Source organism: Ichthyophthirius multifiliis, assembly GCF_000220395.1.
Source record: "Ichthyophthirius multifiliis unplaced genomic scaffold scaff_1120509250915, whole genome shotgun sequence".
Lineage (NCBI taxonomy): Eukaryota > Ciliophora > Oligohymenophorea > Hymenostomatida > Ichthyophthirius > Ichthyophthirius multifiliis.
The window spans coordinates 1-26,374 of record NW_004086378.1 but is presented as its reverse complement, the minus strand read 5'-3'; the positions used below and the strand labels follow the sequence as shown (position 1 = coordinate 26,374).

The 26,374-nt window shown below is 15.1% G+C and overlaps 3 protein-coding genes across 3 annotated transcripts, besides 31 other annotated features; 1 reads left to right on the top strand and 2 right to left on the bottom strand. All coding sequences in view use genetic code 6, as the record gives it.

The window, feature by feature from the left end:
* Positions 1-893: 893 nt before the first annotated feature.
* Positions 894-956: a microsatellite.
* Positions 957-2,853: 1,897 nt separating this feature from the next.
* Positions 2,854-2,906: a microsatellite.
* Positions 2,907-8,045: 5,139 nt separating this feature from the next.
* Positions 8,046-8,096: a microsatellite.
* Positions 8,097-8,098: 2 nt separating this feature from the next.
* Positions 8,099-8,147: a microsatellite.
* A 43-nt stretch (positions 8,148-8,190) lies between these two features.
* Positions 8,191-8,233: a microsatellite.
* A 77-nt stretch (positions 8,234-8,310) lies between these two features.
* Positions 8,311-8,361: a microsatellite.
* Positions 8,362-8,566: 205 nt separating this feature from the next.
* Positions 8,567-8,601: a microsatellite.
* Positions 8,602-8,853: 252 nt separating this feature from the next.
* Positions 8,854-8,895: a microsatellite.
* Positions 8,858-8,894: a microsatellite.
* A 671-nt stretch (positions 8,896-9,566) lies between the features above and the next one.
* Positions 9,567-9,612: a microsatellite.
* Positions 9,613-10,185: 573 nt separating this feature from the next.
* Positions 10,186-10,232: a microsatellite.
* A 162-nt stretch (positions 10,233-10,394) lies between these two features.
* IMG5_111950 (hypothetical protein) lies at positions 10,395-10,649 on the top strand (the record flags this gene model as incomplete). Its single annotated transcript, XM_004034789.1, has 1 exon — positions 10,395-10,649. The coding sequence occupies one exon, from the start codon at positions 10,395-10,397 to the stop codon at positions 10,647-10,649; it is 255 nt and encodes an 84-aa protein (XP_004034837.1).
* Positions 10,422-10,571: a microsatellite.
* A 2,288-nt stretch (positions 10,650-12,937) lies between the features above and the next one.
* Positions 12,938-12,984: a microsatellite.
* Positions 12,944-12,989: a microsatellite.
* Positions 12,990-13,153: 164 nt separating this feature from the next.
* Positions 13,154-13,216: a microsatellite.
* Positions 13,158-13,199: a microsatellite.
* A 94-nt stretch (positions 13,217-13,310) lies between the features above and the next one.
* Positions 13,311-13,436: a microsatellite.
* A 177-nt stretch (positions 13,437-13,613) lies between these two features.
* On the bottom strand, positions 13,614-17,489 carry IMG5_111940 (zinc finger lsd1 subclass family protein, putative; the record flags this gene model as incomplete). Its single annotated transcript, XM_004034788.1, has 2 exons — positions 13,614-16,291; positions 16,448-17,489. The coding sequence occupies 2 exons, from the start codon at positions 17,487-17,489 to the stop codon at positions 13,614-13,616; spliced, it is 3,720 nt and encodes a 1,239-aa protein (XP_004034836.1).
* Positions 14,391-14,452: a microsatellite.
* A 408-nt stretch (positions 17,490-17,897) lies between the features above and the next one.
* Positions 17,898-17,937: a microsatellite.
* A 56-nt stretch (positions 17,938-17,993) lies between these two features.
* Positions 17,994-18,037: a microsatellite.
* Positions 18,038-18,270: 233 nt separating this feature from the next.
* Positions 18,271-18,334: a microsatellite.
* Positions 18,335-19,284: 950 nt separating this feature from the next.
* Positions 19,285-19,318: a microsatellite.
* A 235-nt stretch (positions 19,319-19,553) lies between these two features.
* Positions 19,554-19,599: a microsatellite.
* Positions 19,556-19,616: a microsatellite.
* A 491-nt stretch (positions 19,617-20,107) lies between these two features.
* Positions 20,108-20,155: a microsatellite.
* Positions 20,156-20,364: 209 nt separating this feature from the next.
* Positions 20,365-20,404: a microsatellite.
* A 1,246-nt stretch (positions 20,405-21,650) lies between these two features.
* Positions 21,651-21,734: a microsatellite.
* Positions 21,659-22,174, bottom strand: IMG5_111930 (hypothetical protein; the record flags this gene model as incomplete). The annotated part of the gene is made up of 2 exons (XM_004034787.1): positions 21,659-21,860; positions 22,137-22,174. 2 exons carry the CDS (start codon positions 22,172-22,174, stop codon positions 21,659-21,661), a joined length of 240 nt encoding a protein of 79 aa, XP_004034835.1.
* Positions 21,665-21,733: a microsatellite.
* Positions 22,175-25,113: 2,939 nt separating the features above from the next.
* Positions 25,114-25,167: a microsatellite.
* Positions 25,168-26,322: 1,155 nt separating this feature from the next.
* Positions 26,323-26,361: a microsatellite.
* Positions 26,323-26,374: a microsatellite.

The window sequence follows — 26,374 nt, the reverse complement described above, 5'->3', positions numbered from 1 at the left end:
TCAAATATATTTATATCTAATCAATTTAAAATACTCTAAATTTTAATTTATTATAAACAACAATTATTTTTAATTTTATAAAATCGGTAAACTTTTAATACATAAATAACATTATTCTGATTGTAATAATACATATTAAATTTAAATGTCATAACAAATTTAAAATAAATTACCTTTTATAGTCTTTATTAATTACAGTTAAGTAAATTAAATTAATATCTTTATTTCTGTTTTAATGAATTCTTATTTTATCTTTACTATAATATTTCTTTTCGAAAAAATTATATGCTTTTGATGGTAATTGCATAAATTTATTTTGTATATATATTAAACAAGTTTAAGTTATATTTTGTAAATATAGAACAAAAAATATAATATTTTTTTTTAAAAAATGTTAAAAATCTAAATTATAATAATATTCTAATACATAAAATAACTATATTAAAAAGATTGTTAAGTTATTTTTTCTATTTAAGTTTCTTAAACTTAATATTAAATATTTTATTTATTAATAATAAATTAACAAAAAAAAAATAGTAAAATTACAAGCATTATAGATCTAAATATCTTATATTAAAAAATAATAGATTTATAATAATCTATACTTTAACTTACTGTTTTAATTATGAATAAAAGAAGATTAAATAAAAAAAATTGAAGAAAAGAAATACTTTTATAAAATAATAGTATATATTTTTTATTCTAAAAATAATATTGAATAAAATTTTAAGAAATTTTTGTTAAATATTTTTAAAATTAATATAGGTATTGCATATATAAAATTTTCTAAAAATTTTAATAAAGAAATATTGTTAAAAACATATATTATATTATAAATTATAAATATAAAATTAAATATAGTTTTATAAAATTATAATGATATAATTAATAGAATATATATATATATATATATATATATATATATATTATATATATATATATATATATATATATATCTTTAATTTTTATTTTAATTTTATTATTTATATATATTTTATAAATAAAATATTAATATTTTTGATATTAATTTAATTTATTAAAAATTATTTTTTTAAATATATTAAAATCTTATAAGATTCTTTTTTTTCTCTTTATAAATTATTATATAATAATTTTATTTTATATAATATATTATTATAACTTAAATTTTTATTTTTTTTAATATTAAATAATTACTTATTTTTAATTCTTTGATATCCATGTATATTTTTATAATAAACTTTGTTGTTACGTTAATTAAATAAAATAAATATAATAGTTTTAAATAAAATAGGTATAATACCTTAGTTTTTTCAATATTTAATTTATAATATTAAATAAATTAAAAAATTTAATATATAATGTATTTTATTAAATTAAAATAATAATTAATAAATTTTTTATTCCTAAATTTAAATAAATAAAAAAATATATATTATTATATATTAAATTAAATAATAATAATATTGATAACTGATTTTTATATTATTAATGAAAAAATTAATATTAAATATGATAAATTTTTATATTATTTATTAGTTTAAATTATTGTTATTTAATAAAAATTTAAAGAAAGTATTTAAAAAATATAATATTTTTTCCAATAAACCATATATATTATTTTATTTATGTTTAAATATACGAGAAATTAAAATATATAAAATTTAATAAATATTTTTTTAGCTACTTAATAAACATAGATGATTTATAAAAAATAGAAAATAAATTATTAATTGAAATAATATTCTAAATTCAATCTTTTAAAATAATAATTTAAGTATTAATTATACATTTTTATAATATATATATATTTAATTATATAAAAGATTTAAATACAGAATTTATAAATATTTTGCTAAAAAGAGTAATAATATCATATTTTGTAAATATTACTTAAACACGAAGAATTTCGTATATTTAATATGGTAATTCTTATGTAGTAACTAATAAATATACTTGATTTAAATAAGAAACATATAATTAGACTACTTCAATTTTATACTCCAAAATAAAGCGATTTTTTATACAAATCTATTTCGGATAATCTAATTAAAAACAATTGAGTGAACTTTGTTAAGCCTAATTACAATATAAAAGTAATTACGGCGCATCTAAAACTCGAATAATTTAAAATATGAAAAATAAATAGTAGAATTTCAAAGTATATTAATAAAAAATTTGAAGTCAAAATATGGATTAAAGTAGTATTTTTTGAAGTTACTGATTATTCATGTTATATAATATAAGTAGTATACATTAAATAAAGTAAAATAATATAAGTGTCTATTAAATTAAATATTTAACATTTTTAGTTAGTTTAAAAATTATTTATGAATAATAACTTCATCGAAATTAAAGAATTAAATAATTATTTATTTATAATTTAAGAACTATATAATTTTTTTGTTAAAAAAAAATTATTATAATTAAAAAGTTATTTTATATATTATATATTGAATTAATTTTTATATATAAGAAATAAATAAAAAAAAATTATTAAATAATTAAATTTTGAAAAAATTGAATATTTTTCCAAAAGATATATTTTAATATATTATAATATAAAATTCTATATAGAAAAAAAATCATATATTTTTTTTTTTAATAAAATAAGACTAAGACTATATAACTTTTTTTTTTTTAACAAATATTCTATTTTTAATTTCTTTTGTTTTTTTATAAAATATTATATAAAATAGTACATATAAATAAATTTTATCTATAGAATTTGAATAACATTTTTAAATTAATAATAAATTTAGTTTATAATATACATTCTGTAATTACATTAAACATATAATTATATTAATTTTTTATATAAAACTAATGTTATATATGCTAATATTACTAAATTTTTAATTATTTTTAATATAGAAAAATAATATAAATAAATTTAAAATTAAAAATACTATACAAAAATTAAAAATCGAGAATAAATTTTTTTAAAAAATTAACAAAAAATAAAAAAGAATCAAAATATAAACCATTATATGAATTAAAATCAAAATTTATTTAAATCTTAAGAACCTTTTTAAGCAATTTTAGCTTATTATAAAGAGTTTGGATTTTAACCTTAATAAATTTACGAGGCATGGAAAAACTCAAAATATCGACCTTAATTTGTTTTATAAGAATTAATGAAATTAACAAAGTTTTTTTTAGAAAAAAGAACAATATAAAAAATATAAAAATTATTAATTTTGTATTATATCTTTTATTAATTATAAAAAGTAATCAATCTACAATAACTGCAAAAGATAATTTAGATAATAATGATTCATAAATAAAAAAAGCAATATAATCATCTTTAAAAGTTGATGAAAATCCTAAATTAATGATTAGAAAAGATATGAATCTTCCCGCAGGTTTAGCGAACATAGGAAGAAGTAAATAAAAAAGAAACAAAAAATGCGATATAAATATTTATTTTTATTAAAATAATAAAATTAAAGCATGTTATTTTAATGTAGTTATATAAACTTTATTTAATATAAAAAAACTAAGAGATTTACTTTTATCTTTAAATTTCGAAGATGTTATGGAAGAAGAGACATGTGAAGAAAAAAAGAAATATTTAGATGTACTTTCTCAGTTTTAACTTTTATATGTAAATATGTTAAAAGGGAAATAAAAATATTAAAATCCTAAAAATTTATTTGAAACATTACGAAAATTAAACGGAGAATACTTCTAAATAGGAGAAGAAAACGATTTTTGGGAATTTTAAAACTGTGCACTTGAATTTTTAGAAAAAGGCTTTAATATTTATTTACGTAAGGAAGAAAAATCAGATTAGAAAGTTTTTTCAAACCGAATTTTAATGAATTCTTAAAATCAAAATTATTTTTAAAAAAATGATGGAGATAATTAAAATAAAATAAGGAATCCAATAACTGAACTATTCTATGGAAAAATTCAAGAATGTATTACTTATTAAGAAGATGATAATATATTTACTAAATATAATGAGTTTATTTAAGGAATTTTCAATTTAAATGTTATTTATAATGATTTATATTCTTCTTTTGAGTAAGCATAACTTATAGAAATTGCTGATTATGAAATTAATAAAGGATTAAAAGTAAACGCGAAAATTAATATTATGATTAAATAACCACCTCAAATAATGATTTTTTATATAAACAGGCTTGACTATGATAAATAAAATTTTAATACAATTAAATTAAATAATAGATTTTTCTTTGAAAAAGAAATTTATATTCATAAGTATTGTGTAAATTCAAATGAAAATTAATAGTAAAAAGATGCATTTAATAATGAAGATAAAGAAAAAATTCACCAAATAGATAAAAAAATATAACGAATTCAATACTAAATCAAAGAATATAATGATTTTAATATAGAATAAGCTTTTTCGAAATTAATTTCCTTCTATTAATAATAATAATAAGATAAAGAAGAATTTGAAGATATTAATGATTTTGAAGTAATTTTTAAAATAAATAAATATAAATAATTAATTTACACTAAAAATAAAAAAAGCTTGATTATAATTTAAATCAATTGCATGAAAAAAAATTCTAAAATTTTTTAGATACAATGCACTCTTAATAAAATTTATACTAATAACATAAATAAAATTTAGTTTAGTAATTAGAAGAATTAATTAAATAAAGATCCGAAATTTATAATAAATAGCCTCAATATTGTTATTAAATATTCTCTATTTTAATGCATGATGGAAATGCAAATTCAGGCCATTATTACTGTTATATATTCAATGAAAAAGCGAAAAAATGGTTTAAATATAATGATAGATATATTACTGAGGCAAATGAAGAAGAGATTTTAAAAGAAGCCTACGGAAACGAAGATTCTGTGAAAAATGCTTGTTGTTTATTTTATAAATCAAAAGACATTGTAAATAACGAAAATTAAATTAGTAATACTACTATAAGTGCCCGATTAATAAAAAAAGTGTAAGACCAAGATAAATTATTATAAAATAAAGTTGATTTGTAATCAATTTAATATTAGTTAGAAGGTTTATAATTACATTTAAATAATTTTGTGGATTAATTTAAAGATACACAAAATGAAAACAACAAAGAAAAATTATATTAATAATATAAACAAATTAATTTTTTTAGTTTAATAAATGACTAAGGAGATGATAACACACTTTTTAAAGTTCTAAAAAAGCTTTAAAGTTTTTAATCGTATTTATTTTTTACTTCTCCTTATCAAAATTATGGATTAAGAGAATAATTAATAAAAATGGCAAATGAAAAAATATAAGAAAACGATTTTTTCAAAGAAATATATGATTTAAAAAATTTATAAATATATTTAGAAAATAATTTCCCTTAGATTATATAAATTAAAGATCAAACAGAATTTTAGATGATTAATTATACGTATAATTCGTTATGTAAAATTATATTTGTTTATAATTAATGTCTGTAGTATTTAGATTCAGTAAATGATTATATATAAACAATTAATTAATTAGTAAGTTTACATTATTGCTTAGATGATTTAAACCCTTAGATGACTGGATATATTGGAAATATGATTTAAAAAAGTCTTCTTTTTATTATTAAAGTATTCCTTTTGAGGGGATGTTTTAATATTGATCTTTTATTATAATAAAATAATTACTAATAAATTAATGATATATAATGCATTATTTGTATAATTACAGGAACTTTATGTAAGGGAGATGAAAACTTTAAAACTTAAATAGAAAGCAATCTTAAAAATACTCTAGCTGCACAAACTGAACTGAAATAATTAAGTTATTTTAATGAAGCAAATCTAAAATAATATAATTTAAATTTATAAAAATTGAAAAACTCAAATTAAAAAATAAAAAAATGCATTGATTTGAATTTAATTTAAAATCAATAAAATATCCTTCCTTTATTAGATGAGTTTTTCTCGAATTGGAAAATACAATATTAAGTTTAAGATGTAAAATTTTTACTTTTTTAAAAAAATAATATTTTTTATATTTTTTTTAATAAGTTATGGATGGATTTTTTATAAGAAATTTAATTTAATAAAATTATTAAATAGGCTTAGAGAATTAATTATGAAGAAGTTCGTTATATTTAATATTTAAAATGAATTGAAAAATAATTTTACTCTAAATATAAATTAAATTATAAATCTAGTTTAAAAAGAAAAAAAAAAAAACTAAATAGATAGATAGATATATTTTAAAATATTTTTTTTAATATTAAAATAATTTTAGTTTCCTTATTTATAAATATATAATTTTCAAAATTAAATAAATATTATGTATATAAAAAAAAAACAATTTATTTAAACTAAAATATTATATGAAATATAACTTTTGTTAATTAAATATAATTTATATATTTATTATTCATAAATTTATAATTATTTTAATTTTTTATTTTTTTTGAAAAAAAAAATATATACATATATAGGTATATTTTAATGCAAAAAGTTACTTTTTAAAGTAAAATGACACCAATAAGGTGGGTAATAAAATATAATCCAGCCTAAATAGGTTTAGTATATAGAAATAATGAGAAAGATAAAAAGAAAAGACTTTATTTAATAAAACTAAACGAATTAATATATTTATCTGATTGCAAAAAAATAGCTTAATAGTTAATAAATGAACATCCTCAGTATTTAAGATATGCTAAAATTGATTAAGTAATTTATTATATTTTTTTGATTTTACTAATCATTTGTTTTAAATTAGCTTACTAAGTTTATTTAATTAATATAAGATAAACAAAATGATCTTAAAGAACCATTTTAACAAAAAATTAACAATAAATATGACCAAGTATTTGAAGATATTTCAGATTACGATTAAAATAATGATTTTTGAAAATATTATATAACTTTTATTTTGATTGTTTTCGATTTAATAAATTTTTAATATATATAATAAAAAATTATATTAATAATTGATAAATTTAATATAAATACAATAAAAAAATATATTTGGATCATTCGAATAATAATATTATAAAAAAAATTTTGAAAATTCGCAATTAAAAAAAAGTTTATTTTTAGCAAGCACTATAATGCCCTTATATAAAAATATTTTTTTATTTTAAATACATTTATTTATCAAATCTGTGGTTTGATTATTCTCCCAAATCCAGACTCAATATTGAAATATTAATTGGCATTTTTCATTGAGCTATTATAAACTAAAATTTTAATAAGACTTATTTTTTTTGTCAACAAAATTTTTTTAATTGTTTACTTTTATTTTCTAAATTATTAAATTATTACTCTTATTATTATTGTTTTCTTAAAACTTTTATATTAATAATTTTTTTTCTATTTAATATTATTTACTTTTTATTTAAAAGTCATTTTATTATTGTCTATCATTAAATATTTGACTCTTTGTTTATTAAGGGCTACCCTAATTAACATATTATACTTTACAATCATTATTAATATTCAAAATATCTTATTATTTATTAATTCCTTTAATAACCTTTTTAACCATATTTTCCTAATTTTAAATATTTAAATTATAAGGTTCATTTTTATCATTTTTATCTTTTTAAAAATTAAATATGTTTTTTTTTTCTTTAATTTTTTTATAAAAATAATATATATTTACATTAAGAATTGAAATCACAAATTTATTATTTTTCGTCAAAAAATTAATAAAGATTTTTTTTTTTTTCATAAATTTATTATTATTAAATTTAGAGATTTTTATTTTCTTTAATAGCTTAATTATATTAATTCTATAATTATTAATTTTCTTTGTTTAAAGATAAAATTATAGTTGAAAGCTTATACAATTCTTAAATTAAAGATTCCATTTTTTAATATAAAATCTCAATAATTTATTATTAATCAGATGCATATTTATTTAATGATTGCTAATTAAAAGATAGGTAAATTATATTTTTTAATTACTCTAAATTATTTTAAATTAATTCTTTTTAGTTAATTTAAAAATCCTAATTGAATGAAAATATATTTTCTAACCTTAGTTGAGAATCTTTTTTTTCTTACGAATTAGCATTTGTAGTATTTAAATCATATTTAATACATTCTTAAGTATATAAACTTTAATTTATACAAATATAAGATTAATTAAATTATTAATTTTCATTAAATTAATTAATCATAATTAAATATTATTAAATAAAATAAAAATTAAAAATATGAATAAAATTAAAAATAAAAAAAATAATAATAATTTTAAATATAATAAATAATTAAATAAATATGATTTATATATTAATATATAAATATAAATATATATATATATATATATTAAAAAATATATATTTAATATCTTATATAATTTATTATATATAAAATACAATATTAAATTAAATAAAAATTAATAAATATATATTTAATAATTTATTATATTAAATATTTTATTATATATTAAAATTTATCAATTTTATTCATATATTTTTATTTTATATATTATTTTTTTTTATACAAATGTTATATTTAACAATTTTTACAATTTATCATTATATTCTTTTATTTTTCTTACACTTGAACAATATTTTAAAAATGAAATAAATTTTAAATAAAATAAAATCTATCATAAAAACTGACTAATAGCAAATTGACCATTTATAATCTTTTTCCTTATATATATATATATATATATATATAAATATTATAAATTTTATTTATAATATATCTTTTTATTTAGTATAAATTTAATTTAATCAAATATAAAATTTAAAAATAAATATTTAATTTTTATATGTTTTATAAAAAAATATATTTATTATTTACAAGCAAGTATTAATTTTTTATAATTATTTTATATTTCATAATGTTGAAATATATATGAATAATTTAATTTAATTACTATAATTATTTTAATTTTATTTTATTTCATACTATATTTTTGAATTGATTTATCAATGAATTTATTTTTATTAATTTTTTATTTATTTTTATTAATTTTTTTATGAAATAATTTTATACATATTATTTATTTATTTTAATTTGTTTATTTATTAATAATCTTTTTCATATCTTAAAAATTAAAAATTATAAAATATATTAAAATTATAATGTTTTTATTATTATTTCTCATATAATTCCTTAAATTATTATTTTATATTTAATTAAAAATTTTACAATTAATTATTTTTATAATTTTTAGTTAATATTTCAAAAAAAGTATTTAGATTGTTATTGATAAATATATATAATTATAATATTTTTATTTAATAAAGTAAAAACAATTATTAATTAATAAAAAATTAAATTAGTTATTTTTAATATTTTATTTTAATAAAAAATATTATTGGAATCTTGAAAAAAAAATTCGAGTATTGCTTTTATTAATATTTGAAATTTTTATTAATTTTAGCTTTATAATACTATTAAAAACATATGAGAAATTTAAATGTTAAATCATTAAAAAAATATTGTATATCCTTTATAATACTAAAAAAAATATAACTGTAATTTTTTTTAGATAAATATATATAATCTTAAAAGGAAACTTTAAAAAAAATATATATTTATAAGAAAATATATTAATTATAGGAATAAAAATATTGTTTATATTTTTACAGAATTTAATTTTCATTTACAAAAAAATTAATTATACATAAAATTTATATCTGAATGATTTTTTATATATGTAAATTTCAGATTTATTTATATTGTATATTTTAATTTAAAAACATCTTAATTTTAATTTAGGATTATTATTTAAAAAAAATGTATGTAATTTTTTTAAAAAAGATTTATTAAAAAAAGTAATAGTTTTTAAAAATAAAAACATTATAATAAAATAAATAAAATAAAAGAAATAAATTTATTAAATCATAAATGATTTGCAATATTGCAATGCATTTTTTTATATATTTAAAAAATAAAAAAAAAATTAAATATATATATTTTTTTTTATATTATAGAAATATAAAATATTTAATTTTTTTTTATTTATTTTAAAATTTTTTTTGTTAGTTTCAAATATTCAAATAATTTTTAATTTTAAAATTTAGAGTTTTTTTATTTTATTTATATTTATAATAATATATGTTTATATTTTTCTTCAATTTTTTTCACTATTATTTTTACAAAAAAAATTAATTTTTTATTATAATAATAGCATAATTAACAAAAATAAATGTATTCCAATTTATTTTAGCCTCTTTTATTTGTTAATTTAGTTTTTTTAATAACAAATTACTGTAGAAAGAAATATAATCATATTATATATAATTTCATATTTTCATATAAAAAAAATATAGAAGATTTTAATTTAAAAAATAAATAAAATTTAAATTAATAATTTACAACAATAATTTTATAATTTTAAAATTAAAAATAATAATAAAACATCTTATAATCAAAATAAGAACTTAGAAATATCTAAAATCTAGTTTTTGATTAAGAGTTCAATTAAGAAAATTTAAAGGTTTCAGGAATATAATAACAAATAATAATAAATGAATTCTATGTAAATAATATAATCAGAAGATGAAGATGAAGATGAAGATGAAGATGAAGATGAAGATGAATATGAAGATGAAGATGAAGATGAAGATGAAGATGAAGATGAAGATGAAGATGAAGATGAAGATGAAGATGAAGATGAAGATGAAGATGAAGATGAAGATGAAGATAAAAATTAAAATTATTAAGTAAAATATAAACAAAGAACAAAATATTAATAAATTTTAGGAATTAACACGGATATATGAAGGACTTTATAAGAAACAGATAGAGAAAAAGAATTTTATCAAATTAAATAGAATTTGAAAAAGAAATAATAAGAAAAACATTTTCCTATAACAAACGAATAGATATAAAATATTACATCTGAAATAAATTATAAACTTTCATAATTGTGAGTCAATATTTAAGATATTTTAAATTATATATACACATAGTATTTTTTAAATTATTATATATAATTTTATTTATTCTTAAATTTTTTTGTTAAAACCCTATTAAAAAAAGACGAATAAAAAACAAATAATAAATAATATATTATTTTTTATTTATTAAATTTTTTTTTTTAAAAAAAAATAAATAAATAAAGAAAAAATTTAAATAATCATGTAATATATTAAAAAAATATATAAATAGATTATATGTATTGAATAAATTAATAAACAGGAATTTATTATTATATTAAACCTTATAAATGTATTAATAAAAAAATATGTATTTAAAAAAATATTAGTTTTCTTAATTTATAATAATATTATATAAAAAAAAATTTTTAAAAATAATATTTATTTATTTTTAATTATTAATTTATATTAAGAGTACCATCTAACCTTAATTAAGAATAATCAGTACTTTTAGCAATATATTTAGTAGAAGAATTTATTATATATATTCCAAACATGAATGTAAGCAATTTACTTACAAAAAGCAGGATTTAATTTTTAATTGGAAAACTTAAAATATTTACTAATTAATAAGTTTTTGAAATAATTATTTCTTAACAATTAATTTTAAAAATAAAACAGAAACATAATTTATATTTTCAACAAAAATGGAGATGTCTTTATGTATTAATTGTAATTAATTGGCGAAGTTAGAAAATATTCAAAATGCACAAAATAATAAATAACAAAATGTATATAAATTGTAAATATTTAATAATCTTAAATTTAAAGTAATTATTTCTTTTAATAATTATATAACTAATTTTTAAATATATAAAAATTTAATTTATTGATGTAACTCGATTATTTAATTAAAAATAATTAAATAAAAAATTAAAAAAATTATTTCCACTTTGAATATATTATATATTTCATATTAAAAATAAAAATGTATTTATAAAAATATAATTTATTATTTTACATTTATAAAAATAAATTTATTTTAATATATATTGATAAGTATATTTTATTTTTTAGTTAAAAATTACACTATTTAAGATATCATTTTTTTTATAATATTTCTTTAGTCTTTCTTCTTCATTTTTATTTTCAAGCAATATTTAAATTTTAATCTTATATAATTTCATGGGAATTCTACCCTTTTTTTTAATTGCGGATATGGACATTATAGACTTTAGAAAATTAAATTTATGAAAATTATTTATTTGGTTTTGCTAGAATTAATATTTTATATATATTATAATTTATAATGTATTTATTTTTCATTATGTATAATGTTTTTTTTCTAAAATACTATAAAAATATTTAAATTTTCTTAAAAAATATTACTTATATTTATTATAATTTTTTATTTTAATGCATCTTTTAACAATTTTTTTTTTTATAAAATTAATAAAAATTTTATATTTAAAATAAATAATATAAAATTGTACTAATTATTATACTTTTGTAACTAACTAAATTAACTTTCGCTTTCATTAATTAAAATTTATATAGCATAAAAATTAACAATTTATTTAATTAAAAAATTAAAAAATATACTTTTAATTTATATAAAAGCTTAATTAATATTTTTTTAGTAAACAATATTATAGTTTATTTTTATTTAGAAATGCGTAGATAGAATTTTCTATTATTTTCTTAAAAAATTCTTATTTATTTAATTATTTTAATAGTTTTGTAATTATAACGATTGTTCTTATCTTTAAATACCAATGTCATTTTATTATTATTATATTACATCTATTTATTAATAAATATATAATTTTCTTTTATAAATTTAAATTATTTTTATTTATTATATTCCATTTTTTTTATGAAAAATAAAAAACTATTAAATAAATTATTTAAATTTTTATATACTTTATTTTAATTAAAAATTTAATTTATATATTTATGAATTTGCTTAATTGTTTGTTTACATTTAAAAAATAAATAAATATTATTTATATTTTATTTTTAAAATTAATTTTATTAAATTATATATAAAAATTTAATTATAAAAATAAAGTAAATAAAATAACAAATTTTTATTTAAAATGTTAAAATGAAAAACAATATTATTATAATTTTTTTTTAAAAAAATAAATAATTTAATTATAGAAAAATTGAAATATAAATGAAAATATATAACAAAGAAAATATAAAAAAAAAAAAAAAATTAAAAATACAAAAAAAAAATTATATTTTTTAAATAAATAAAATAAAAAATATTTTAAAGATAAATATTAAAATAAAATTAAAATTAATTAAAAAATTTTTAATCAATATTATTTTTGAAATAAAAAATTAAAGACATTAGAAAGAAATAATATTAAATTATAATCAATAATATAAATTATTTTATTTAATAAAATAAAAAAATAAAAATAAAAAAAAAAAAAAAAAAAAAAATATGTAATAAAAAAAAATTTTTTTAAATATAAATAATAAAATAAGTACTTAAAATAATAAATAAAAAAATCAAAAATAATAGTTATAAAAAAAAAAAAAATAAAACGCAAAAATAATATTAATATAATAATAATAATAATAATAATAATAATAATAATAATAATAATAAATTAATAATAATAAATAATATTTATAATATTAAAAATAATATTAATTATAATAATATTAATAGTAATAGTATTAAAATTATAAGTTTAATAATAATACAAAAAAATATTATTTAAGATATAATAAAAATGTAAATATTAAAAATAAAATTAATTTCATATATATTTTAATTTTATAATTAAATAAAAATAATATAAAATATTATTATAACTTTTTTTTTATTAAATTATAATATTATACTAATTATCATTTTAATTTATTTGTTTTAATTTCATTTATAATATTTTATTAAACAAAAGTATAATTTAAGAACAACTATAATTTATCATTAAATCCTTTTATTTTTCTTACACTCGAACAATAATTTAAAAATGAAATAATATTTTAAATAAATATAAAATCAATTATAAATATTGACAAATAATAAACAGACCATTTATAATCTTTATCATTAGTGATTATACTGCATTATTTAAAAATAAAAAATATAAAGAATAAAGAATAAATGACTAAAAAAAATATTTTAGAAACTATATATCTATAACAATTTAAAAAATTAAATTTTTCAATAATTTTTTTCAGAATTCCTTTAATTAATACACACATTAAAATTAAAATACATATTATAAAATATCCAAATATAAATTAATAAAAACTAATCAGCATAATTAAACATTATTTAAAATACATTAATAGAACCCTAAGTACAGAGTTTGGTGAATTGTCTTATAACATATACACTTCCAAAAATTCATTCGCAATAAGTGTAAAATATATTTTCTAGTCATAATTATATTAATCAGGATTTATATTAATTTAGGAGGTAATTGTATTTATACTATTTCTATAATTATTAGGATCATTAAATTTTATAACAGTTGAACCATTTTAATTATTCATAGTTTTTTATTAAGTTTATTTAGTTTTAAAATTTCTAAATACAATCATATCTATTTCAGGACTAATAGGACTAATTTTTGTTTAATTTGTAAAATAACTTTTTTTTCTTGAATTTATATCGATTTTATTATTATTCTTTTTAAAGTTTAATATTATCTTATTTTAGTTTATTTACTTATTTTTTTGAATTTGTTTTTGGAAGTTTTAAATTTTATTTTCATTACTAATTATATCTTCTACCACAACCTGATTTTCTACATTTATTATTTAAGTTTTTGCTACTTTCGGTTTACATTCTTTTTCTCCTGAATTTATCGACCTATTATCTAAAAAATGACAAATTATACATGATATGAATGTATATATAGTAGTCGCGAGATATATTTTAAATATCAACTTACTAGTAGCATTTGTTTCTTATAGTTATTACTCACATTTACTATCATCATTCAAAATAAGTCCATTTTCACACTCCAAGCATTTATTTGCTTCTGTACATTTTTTGCAAGTAATATGACAAGGATCGCATCTATTATTCGCAAAATTTTTAAATTTTCTTTAAGAACATTCTGTTTTACACTCATTTTGTTCCAAATAAGTATTCCCATAGCAAATAACTTCTTCAATGCACAGTCCATTATATAAATAAAATCCATAAAAACATTCTATACATTAATTAAATTATTTACAGTTTAAACAATTAGAAGGACATGATTAACAAATTCCATTAGAATCTGGAAAAGTATATTAATCACATTCTTATTTACATTATTTATTTTAGGTTAAAAAATAATTCTATACACAAGATTAACATTTATCCTTTTCTATACATGCCTTACAATTTAAGTCACAAAAGTCACATTTCGAAGTGCTTATTACCAAATATCTACCTTCAACACAAGAATTACATGTACTAGAATTTGAACAAGAGTTACACGAAGAATCGCATTATTAGCAAATTTGATTTACATCCAGATATTATTTACTATTACATTTGTTGGCATTGGCATCATTATCAGCATCGGCATCGATATCTACATCCAAATCGACATCGACATCGGCACATTACTTAGTTTATAAAAGAACCATAGGATTATTACATGATATGCATTAATTGTCAACTATTCCATTTTCACAGGTTTTGCAATTATCATTACATTTTTCACATAAAGCACTTATTGTGTTAATATAATAACCAATATTACATTAATCACACGAAAATGCATTTTAACAAGTAAAACAAGTCGCATTACATAGTTAACATTTCCTTTAAGCATCTCCATATGTATTATGTTAATCGAATTAACAATTATCAACGCATTTATTATCTTAAGTGAGATAATATAATAAATTACATTCTGTACATTATTAAGAAGGATTATCACAAGTTTTGCAATTAACAGTAGTACACGGCTTGCAATATTTAGTAACAGAATCTAAATACATACTATCAGTACATGTAGAACATGAAGTTCCATTAATACATGTTAAACATGAGATATTACACGGTTAGCATGTTTTCGTATCATCCGGATATTCATTCGGCAAACATGAATCTGCGCAAGTATGGTTAGTTTATAAATAATAAGGGTCATTACAAGTAAGGCAGTTAAATTTTGAAAATAAACAAGTTTTGCAAGTCCGATCACATAACAAATCGCATAATTTATTTTATTCATTCTTTAAATGATCAGAAAGACAAGTAGTACAAGAAGCCCCATTTTTACATGTAGCACAGGTTCTGTTACATTTTTAACAGATTTTAGAAGTATTCAGATAATAGCCTGGATAGCATTCCGTGACACATTTTTTTTCCAGTTATTGCAAATATAAAGGAGATGAGCAGGACAGACATTTAGTTTTATCAGTACAAGTAGCACATGAATTATCGCATTCTTCACATAACTAAGTATTTGTATTTAAAAATTTGCCATCTGCACAAGATTTACAGGAAATCGCATCTTCACATGTATGACATGTACTATTGCAAGCAATACATTTAGGGTTATTAAATATACTAGTATCTACTAATTAATCAATATCACAATTATATACACATGTATTGTTTTTTATTTACAAAATATAAGGTGGATCACAAGATATGCATTATTCTGTAGAATATCTTAGATAATTTTTACAATTAACATTGCATTCTCCACTCAAATTATATATATGATAACCTTTATCACATTTAGTGCAAGAAGTTAGATTAGTACAAGATATGCATCCTTTCATAGCTCTCATACATTCAGTACATATTCTATCGCTATTATTTAGCTTAAATGTTCCTTCTGGACAAGCTACACATTTATCACCTTCAAAAATCTCATTAATTTTACATTAAATACATTTTAGATTACTATTTATATACTCATTATCATTACAAATTATGTTTTCAATAGTTTTTATATAAAGATATTAATCATTATGATTTTCATCATCCACTATTAATGTTTGTCCTTTTTTAAATGATTATCTGAATTTATGGTCATTTATAGGAAGTGTGTAATATTTATTTTTTTAATCTGCTCTTTAGATCACTCGAATTCTATTTAAAACTGAATCATAAGATATATCATACACAATATTTCCAAAAAAAATAATCGATTCATAAGTTAAAATATCATAGTATTTTCCAAATTTAATTGGCGAACTATCATTTGTCAAATACACTTGTGTAAAAGTAAGCAAATCGTAAAATTCCCAAGCCCCATTATTTCCCAAGCAAATTATCTTTTTTCCAATTCCAAAATCCAAAATATCAGAAAGATAAAATTCAGATGAGTTGAGTGATATTTTCGAATTCAAAGTAACAGTATCTCCAGAATAGGTAAATTAAGACAAGCTTATAATCTACTTGGATTTCATAATAAGGCCAATATTATCATCAATTTCTAAAATGCACTTATATTCAGGAAATTCTGACATAATGTATTTTTTCCCTTTATAAATCATAATTCCGAGACGTCCATCAGTGCTATGAAAAATAACTATTTTATTTGTAGAACAAGATCTTGATATTTCATAAACATCATTTTATGAAATTGGGACTTATTCACAATCATCATCAAAAAAATCATTTTTATAAAATGCATAATATTAATTATTGAATATTATATTTTAACTTTTCACAACATTAATTAAAGCCGAATCTATAGTATATTTATTTGATAGAGATAATTATTATGGATTGGGTATTTTGTATTTACTATTGTTACCCATTTAATTAATGTCTATAATGTCTATTACTTAGTAAATATGATATATAGGGTTTATTAAAAATAATTTTTGACGGCCTTACTTTGTTTCAATTAAATAGGTACTTTTAAATATTGTATCTTTAATTCCGTCTAGTATTATTTATTTTGTTATATAACCTTAATTATCTAAATAACATAAATAATAATATTCTTCATAATTTTAAAATATCGGACTTATTATTATGGCAGATAGTTCTTCAATTTCTATCCAATATTTATATATTTATAGTGGATATTTAAATAGATTAAAATTTTTAATTATAAATAATTATAAAAAAAATAATAATACTAATTTTTTAGTCATTTTTTTACAATTTTATATTATTTTTAGTTTTTTTTTTTTAATTATATTATTTATTATAAAAAAATGATTTAATATAATTTTAATTTATTATATGAATTATTAATTTTACCGGATTAATTAAAAATATATTTTTATGGAACAAAATTAATTTTCATACTACATAAATATTTATATGAAAAAATAAAATATTAATATAAAAATAAAATTAAAATATGATAATTTTAATAAAATTAAATATTATTTTAAGAATTTGATTATGCATACTTATTTTATCATAATAGCATATTTCATTAAATTAAAAATATATGAAAATTTAATTTTTTGTAAGATATATATTTATATATATATTTTATAAAAATATAAATTTAATACAAGACAAAAATTAATATTATAATAATTATAAAAATTAATTAAATATTATATATATATTGTATTTAGAAATTAAATATATTATTATAATATATTTTAATTAAATTATTTATTTCATAGTATTTAATGAAATAGAATAATTTATTATATTTGCTATCAGATATTAATATTATATTTTGTTTTTTACTTGAATTTTAAATAGATTTAACCATTAATTATTGTCAAAAAAAAAATTATTTATTTCTTACATAAACATTTATTATGAATTAATTTTATAAATATTAATTAGTAATGTATTACTTTATTAATCATTTTAAAATATTATTTTTATATATAAATTATAAAAGATAAACATATTTATTAATATTATAATTATTTTTAATAATAATATTAAGAATTCCTTTAATATAATGCATTTCATATTTTTAAAAGTTATACAATAAAATTAATTATAAAAAATATTATTGCAATCTTGAAAATAAAAATAAATAAATTTAGAGTATAAATTCTGTAAACCGTAATTACAAGCGAAATTTAAATTATTTTTGCTTTTATATCAATATAAAAAACATATAAGAAACTTATATCTTTAATATTAAAAATAAATATCATTGATTTTTTTTTATTTTATGTGGTATATGAATTTAAATATATAAAAAATAAAAATTTTTAAGTATAAATATATGATCAGAACTTTAAAAAAATATATATAACCAGAAAAAATATTAAATAAATATATATAAAATGCTATTCACCTGAAATTGACTTCTATGGATATAAAAAATATTTTTTTATATCTTTATAGAATTAAAATTTAATTTATAGTAAAAATATTTATGAATAAAATATATTAAATTTAAACCTTAATGATTTTTTAGATTATATTAATATATTTTAAGATATTTAGATTAAGTAAAATATATTATATTTAGAAAAATAGAAACTTAATTTTAATTAAAAATAATTATTTAAAATAAAATATTTTATTTTTTATAAAAAATAAAAATAAAATTAAAATAAGTATAAAAAAAATATATTTATATATTAAGAAAATAAATTAATATAAAAAATTATAAAATAAAAAAATATATTTATTATAATAATATTATTTAATATAAATATGAATAAATATGTTTCCTTTATATTAAAATAAATATGAAAAATATAATAATAAGATTGTGTATAAATGATTTTTTTTAATAATAATGTTAAAACAAATAAATTATAGTTTATATTAATTATATTAGATACTATATTAATTGTTTTATATAATTTTAAATTTTATTTATAAGATGTAGAAAATTAAATTAATATTTAATATAATGTAAAATATTTAAAATATAATTTATAAAGATATATATATATATATATTTATATTTATATATATATATATATATATTCATATACATATTCATAATTTTCTCTTTTTTATACATTTTTTTCATATTCTTTAGTTTTTTAAATTAAAATCCATTTTATAAATTAATAAAATTTTAACTATTTTAAATATATTCAACATTATTTATATATATAAATTGTAATTTATTTAAAGATTTATATAGTATTTAATAACAAATATATAATCAATTATTTTTTATCAATATATGAATTATAAATTTAAGTTGAATATAAAAATTACAATTTTTTGTAAAATTTAAATAAAGAACAAAATATTATTAAATTAAAACAATAAACACTCATATATGAAGATCTTTATAAGAAATAAATATAGAAAAGAATTTTATTAATTTAAATAGAATTTAAAAAGCACATAATAAGAAAAACATTTTCATATAACTAACGAATAAATATAAAATATTATATCAGAATTAAATAATTAAATTTCATAATAGAGATTTAAAAATGAAGATATTTAAACAATATATAAACATAGTATTTTTATTTCATTATATTTAATTTAATTTTATTTTTATTCAATTTTTTTTTTTATTTAAAACATGCAAGAAAAAATTAATAATATACTATTATTATTTTATAGTTTTTTTACTAAATAAAAAATAAAAAACAAAACAAAATAATCAATTTATGCATTATTAGTTGTAAAAAATATAATAAGAGTTTATATTATCTTAATAAAATACAAAACTAGAATTTATTACTATATAAAAAATAGAACATTAGAAATATGTATAAAAAGCTAAAAAAATATTATATTATATAATATAAATATATATCTATTTAATTTAATTTTTAATATGTATAATAAGTTAATTAATATAAAAATAAAAATAAAATAATATTATATATAACTATAAACTATTTCTTTTTATAGATTAAATAAATTATTAAAAAAATAATAAAAATTATCAATTCTTTTTGTTTATTTTTATTTGATTTATGATATTTTATTAAACAAAAGTATAATTTAAGAACAACTACAATTTATTATTAAATATTAAATCCTTTTATTTTTCTTATACCCGAACAATATTTTAAAAGCGAAATTATGTTTCCCATTATAAAATATCCAAAAATAAATTAATAAATATAAATTAGCATAATTAAAAATTATTTAAAATACATTATTAGAGCCCTAAGTATAGAGTTTGGTGAATTGTCTTATAATATAAATTTCCAAATATTCATTCATTCACTATAAGTGTAAAATACATTTTCTATTCATAATTATATTAATCAAGATTTATGTTATTTTAGGTAATTTTATTTATACTTTTTATTTGATTATTAGTATTACTTACTTTTAACAGTTGAACCATTTTGATCATTCATAATTTTTTATTAAGTTTATTTGTTGCTATAAGTTTCGAATCCAATCATATCTATTTCACGACTAATTTAAATTTAATATGTTAATTAATTTTTTTTATTTGATTTTATATAAATTTTATTATAATTATTTTCTGTGTTTAAGTCTATTTTTTTTTAGTTTATTTTATTAGTTTTTTGAATTTCTTATTGGGAACTTTACCTTTTATTTTCATTAATTACTATATCTTCTACCACAACCTGATTTTCTACGTTGATTGTTTAAGTTTTTGCTACTTTCGGATTGCATTTTGTATCTCCCAAATTTTTCGACCTATTATCTAAAAAATGACATACTAGTAGGATTTGTTTCTTATTCTTATTACATACATTTACCATCATCATTCAAAACAAGTTCATTTTCACACTCCAAGCATTTATTTGCTTCCGTTCATTTTTTGCATGTAATATGACAAGAATCGCATCTATTATTCGCAAAAATTTTTAATTTTCTTTAAGAACATACTGTTTTACACTCATTTTTTTCCAAATAAGTATTCCCAGAGCAAATAATTTCTTTAATGTAGAGACCATTATATAAATAAAATCCCTACTGTGCACAAGATAATCATTTGTTGTTTTCTAAGCAAATTTGATTTACATCCAGATATTATTTACTATTAAATTTATTAGCATTGGCATTGACATCATTATCGGCATCAGCATCGACATCAGAAATCTACATCAACATCTACATCGACATCTACATCTACATCGACATCGACATCGACATCTACATCTACATCGGCATTGGCATCGGTACATTGCTTAGTTTTTAAAAGAACCATAGAGTTTTTACATGAAGTGCATTAATTGTCAACTATTCCATTTTCACAGGTTTTGCAATTATCATTACATTTTTCACATAAAGCACTTATTGTGTTAATATAATAACCAATATTACATTAATCACACGAAAATGCATTTTAACAAGTAAAACAAGTCGCATTACATAGTTAACATTTCCTTTAAGCATCTCCATATGTATTATCTTAATCGAATTAACAATTATCAACGCATTTATTATCTTAAGTGTGAGATAATATAATAAATTACATTCTGTACATTATTAAGAAGGATTATCACAAGTTTTGCAATTAACAGTAGTGCACGGCTTGCAATATTTAGTAACAGAATCTAAATACATACCATTAGTACATGTAGAACATGAAGTTCCATTAATACATGTTAAACATGAGATATTACACGGTTAGCATATTTTCGTATCATCCGGATATTCATTTGGCATACATGAGTTTGTGCAAGTATGGTTAGTTTATAAATAATAAGGATCATTACAAGTAAGGCAGTTAAATTTTGAAAATAAACAAGTTTTGCATTTAGGATAACATAATTAATCGCATAATTTATTCTCTTCAATTTTAAAAAAACCAGAAGGACAAGTACTACAAGAAGCCCTATTTTTACATGTAGCACACTTAACATTTTTTAGAAATATTCAGATAATAGTCTGGATAGCATTCCGTGACACATTTTTTTTCCAGTTATTGCAAATATAAAGGAGATGAGCAGGACAGACATTTAGTTTTATCAGTGCCATCTTCACAAGTAGCGCATGAATTATCGCATTCTTCACATAAAACATATTTGCATTTAAAAATTTACCATCTGCACAAGATTTACAAGAAATCGCATCTTTACATGTAAGACATGCAATATTGCGATTCATACATTTATGTATATTAACTACGCTAGTATCTAAATATTAATTACTATTACAAACTTCTACATATGTCGAGTCTTTTGTTTACAAAAAATTAGTTGGATCACAAGAAGTACATATTTCTGGAGACAAATTATCATGGTCAAATGTACTTGTGTAAAAGTAAGCAAATCGTAAAATTCCCAAGCCCCATTATTTCCTAAGCAAATTATCTTTTTTCCAATTCCAAAGTCCAAAATATCAGAAAGATAAAATTCAGATGAGTTGAGTGATATTTTCGAATTCAAAGTAACAGTATCTCCATAGGTAAATTAAGACAAGCTTATTTATTTCTTTGGTTTCATAATAAGGCCAATATTATCATCAAAAATGCACTTATGTTTAGGAAATTTTGACATAGTGTATTTTTTCCCTTTATAAATCATAATTATGCTACCATCTCTACTATCGAAAACAGCAATTTTGTCTGTAAAACTAACTTCTGTACTTTATTTTATTAAATTTGGATTTATTCATAGATATCATCTAAAAAATTATTTTTATAAAATGTATAATATTTATTATTGAATATTATTTTTAACTTTAAATAACAATAATTGGAATTAAATCTTCAGTATATTTATTTGATAAATATAGTTATAATGAATAGGGTATATTGTACTTACTATTGTTATCCTAATAATCCATGTCTACAATATCTACTACTAAGTAAGTATGATATATAGGATTTATTATAAATAAATATGGATGAGTCTCTACTGTTTGAAAATAATAGGTACTTTAGAATTTTATATCGAAAAATCCGTCTAGAATTATTTACATTATTATATAACAACTTTAATCTAAATAGCAGAAATAGTAATATTTTTCAGGATTTTCCAATATTGGTCTTATTATTACGGCAGACAGTTCTTTAGTTTCGATTCAATACTTATATATTTAAAATGGATATTCAAATAGATATAAATTTTGAATTATAAAAAATTATAAAACTAATTTTTTATTCATCATATTTTTTTTAATTTGTTATTTATATTTATTATAACAATATTATATAATAAAATTATAATTTATTATATTTTTTATCAAAGATTTTTTTTAATTAACTATTTATTTACTTCATATTTTTGAATTATCATTAGTTTAATGATAAATTAATTAATAAAGTTTTATAGGTTAGTATTTTGTTTTAATTATTTTCATTGTAATTTAAAATAAGAAAATGGTGATATTATAATAAATTCTTTATAAAAAATAAGTCTAAAATAAAAAATTAATAAATAAATATTATTATAATTTTTTGAATTATGTAAAAATATATTATAATAACTTTCATTCTACATAAATTTGATATGAAAAAATTAAATAATAATTAATATTTTAATCTAATTTTATCATTATATTATATTTTATTAAATATAACATTTAATAAAAATTAATTATACGTATAAAAATACATGTATTATTTATTATGTCTAAATTTAATATAATGCAAATATAAATATAAAAATAAAAATAATTTATTAATTTTAGAAATTTTGTATATAGAAAATAAAAAATTTATAATATATATCTATTAATTGAAATCAATTATGTATTTATTTTAAAATATAGAAAATATATAATAATGAAATAAAATTATTATTAGATATTATAATTTTTTTTATTTTTTTACTTTAAATTTAAATAGATTTAACAGCGAATAAATGTTAAAACAAAAAAATTATCTATTTGACATATGAATTATTATTATGATATAATTTTAAAAATATTAATTTGTTTTTATGTATTAGTTTTTCAATTCTTTTAAAATATTATATTTTTCTAAAAAATGCAAAAGATAAAAATATTTATTATACACTGGAATTATTTATAATAATCATAATCAAAATACATTTAAAATACATTTTATAAATAAAATATATTCAAAAATTTTACAATATAATTAATATAATAATTTTATTTATTTTTAATATATTTCATAATAAAAACAATTTATTTAATATGTTTTTTTTATTATTAATATTAAATAAATTTTTTAATAATAATATGCGCGAGAATCTTATATGTCAAATCCTAAAAAAACATATTATATATTATTTTTATTAATATTTGTTTTATATAAAATTAAATTTGAATATAAAAAGGAAAAATATTTAAAATAAAAATATTATATAAAGAAATAAAAATATTACTTATAATATTAAAAATTAAATATTTATTTTTAGGAAAAATATTTATTCGAAAATTTGAATATAGGTATGAAATTTAAATTTTGATGATTTTATTTATTTGATTAGTATATATTATGTAGTTGGATGTTTTGATTAATTTAGATTTGGTTGGTATGTTTTAAAATATCAGCATATTATTTTAAATTTAGATTTTTTTTAAAAAAAAATTATATGTAACTTTTTAAATAATAAATAATTAAAAAAAGCAATAATTTAAAAAAAAAAATTATAATTATAATAATAAAATAATATATATTTATAAATATATTAAATATTGTGTACATATATAAAAATTATTTGCAATATTTTTGTCAAATAAATATAAAACATACACAAATTTACTTAAGTACATTTATTTATTATTATTAATATATAAAAATATAAAATGTTTATGTTTGTTTTATTAATTTTAAATTTTTTTATGGTATTAAAAATAATTATTAATATTAAAAATTTTATTTTACTTATTTATATAAATAAATTATCTATATATTTTCGTCCTTTTATTTGTTAATTGAGTTTTTTTAATAACATATTACAGAAAAAAAATACAAAAAACTCTAAACTATTATATTTTAATAAATAAATGTTTTTTTTTTGTTAAATGTTATGATATCATTATTTATCATTATTTTTTTATAAGTTCCCTTTAGTCTGATTTTTTTTTTTAAAAAAAAAATTTTAATATTATGTAATTAAATCCATTTATAAACAATTATAGACATTAGAAAATTAATTTTATAATAAAAATTATTTATTTGGTTTAACTAGAATAATTGTTTTAATATATATATATATAATTTAAAGTTTTCATTATTTATAATGTTTATTTTTTTAAATTGAATTTAAAAATAATATTAAATAATTTTTATTATTATTTTATAATATAATAATTTTTTTAACAAAAATATTTCTTTAATAAATTTATTAAATCTTTATATTTAAAATAAAAAATATATATATGCACTAATTCATATACTTTTGTGACCAAATTAGCTTTCGCTTTCTTTCTTTAAATAAATTATAATACATCGAAAAATATTTCACTATTATAAATTTTGAATTTTTGAATTTCCTTCCCATTTTAGCTGCATTCGACTTCTTCTCTTAAAGCAAATAAATACCGAAAATTATTTATTAAATATAATATTTCTCGTTCACAATTTAAGTTTAAGAAAAAAATATTCTAAAAAATTAATAGAAGAAATACTATATTTATTTTATGAAAAATTAAATTATTACTCAAAAAAGTACTTAATCATTTCTTATTTTAATTAAAATTATCAAAGAGGCAGTATAAATATTATTAATTAAATCAGTTTATTAAATTTTTAAATAATTTTATTTTTTTCAGTAATTAATTATCGACTTTAATAAAACTAAAAAATTATAAATAATATTAATTATTAAATTGGTAATATATAATATATATATATATATATATTATTTATATATACGTATATATATAT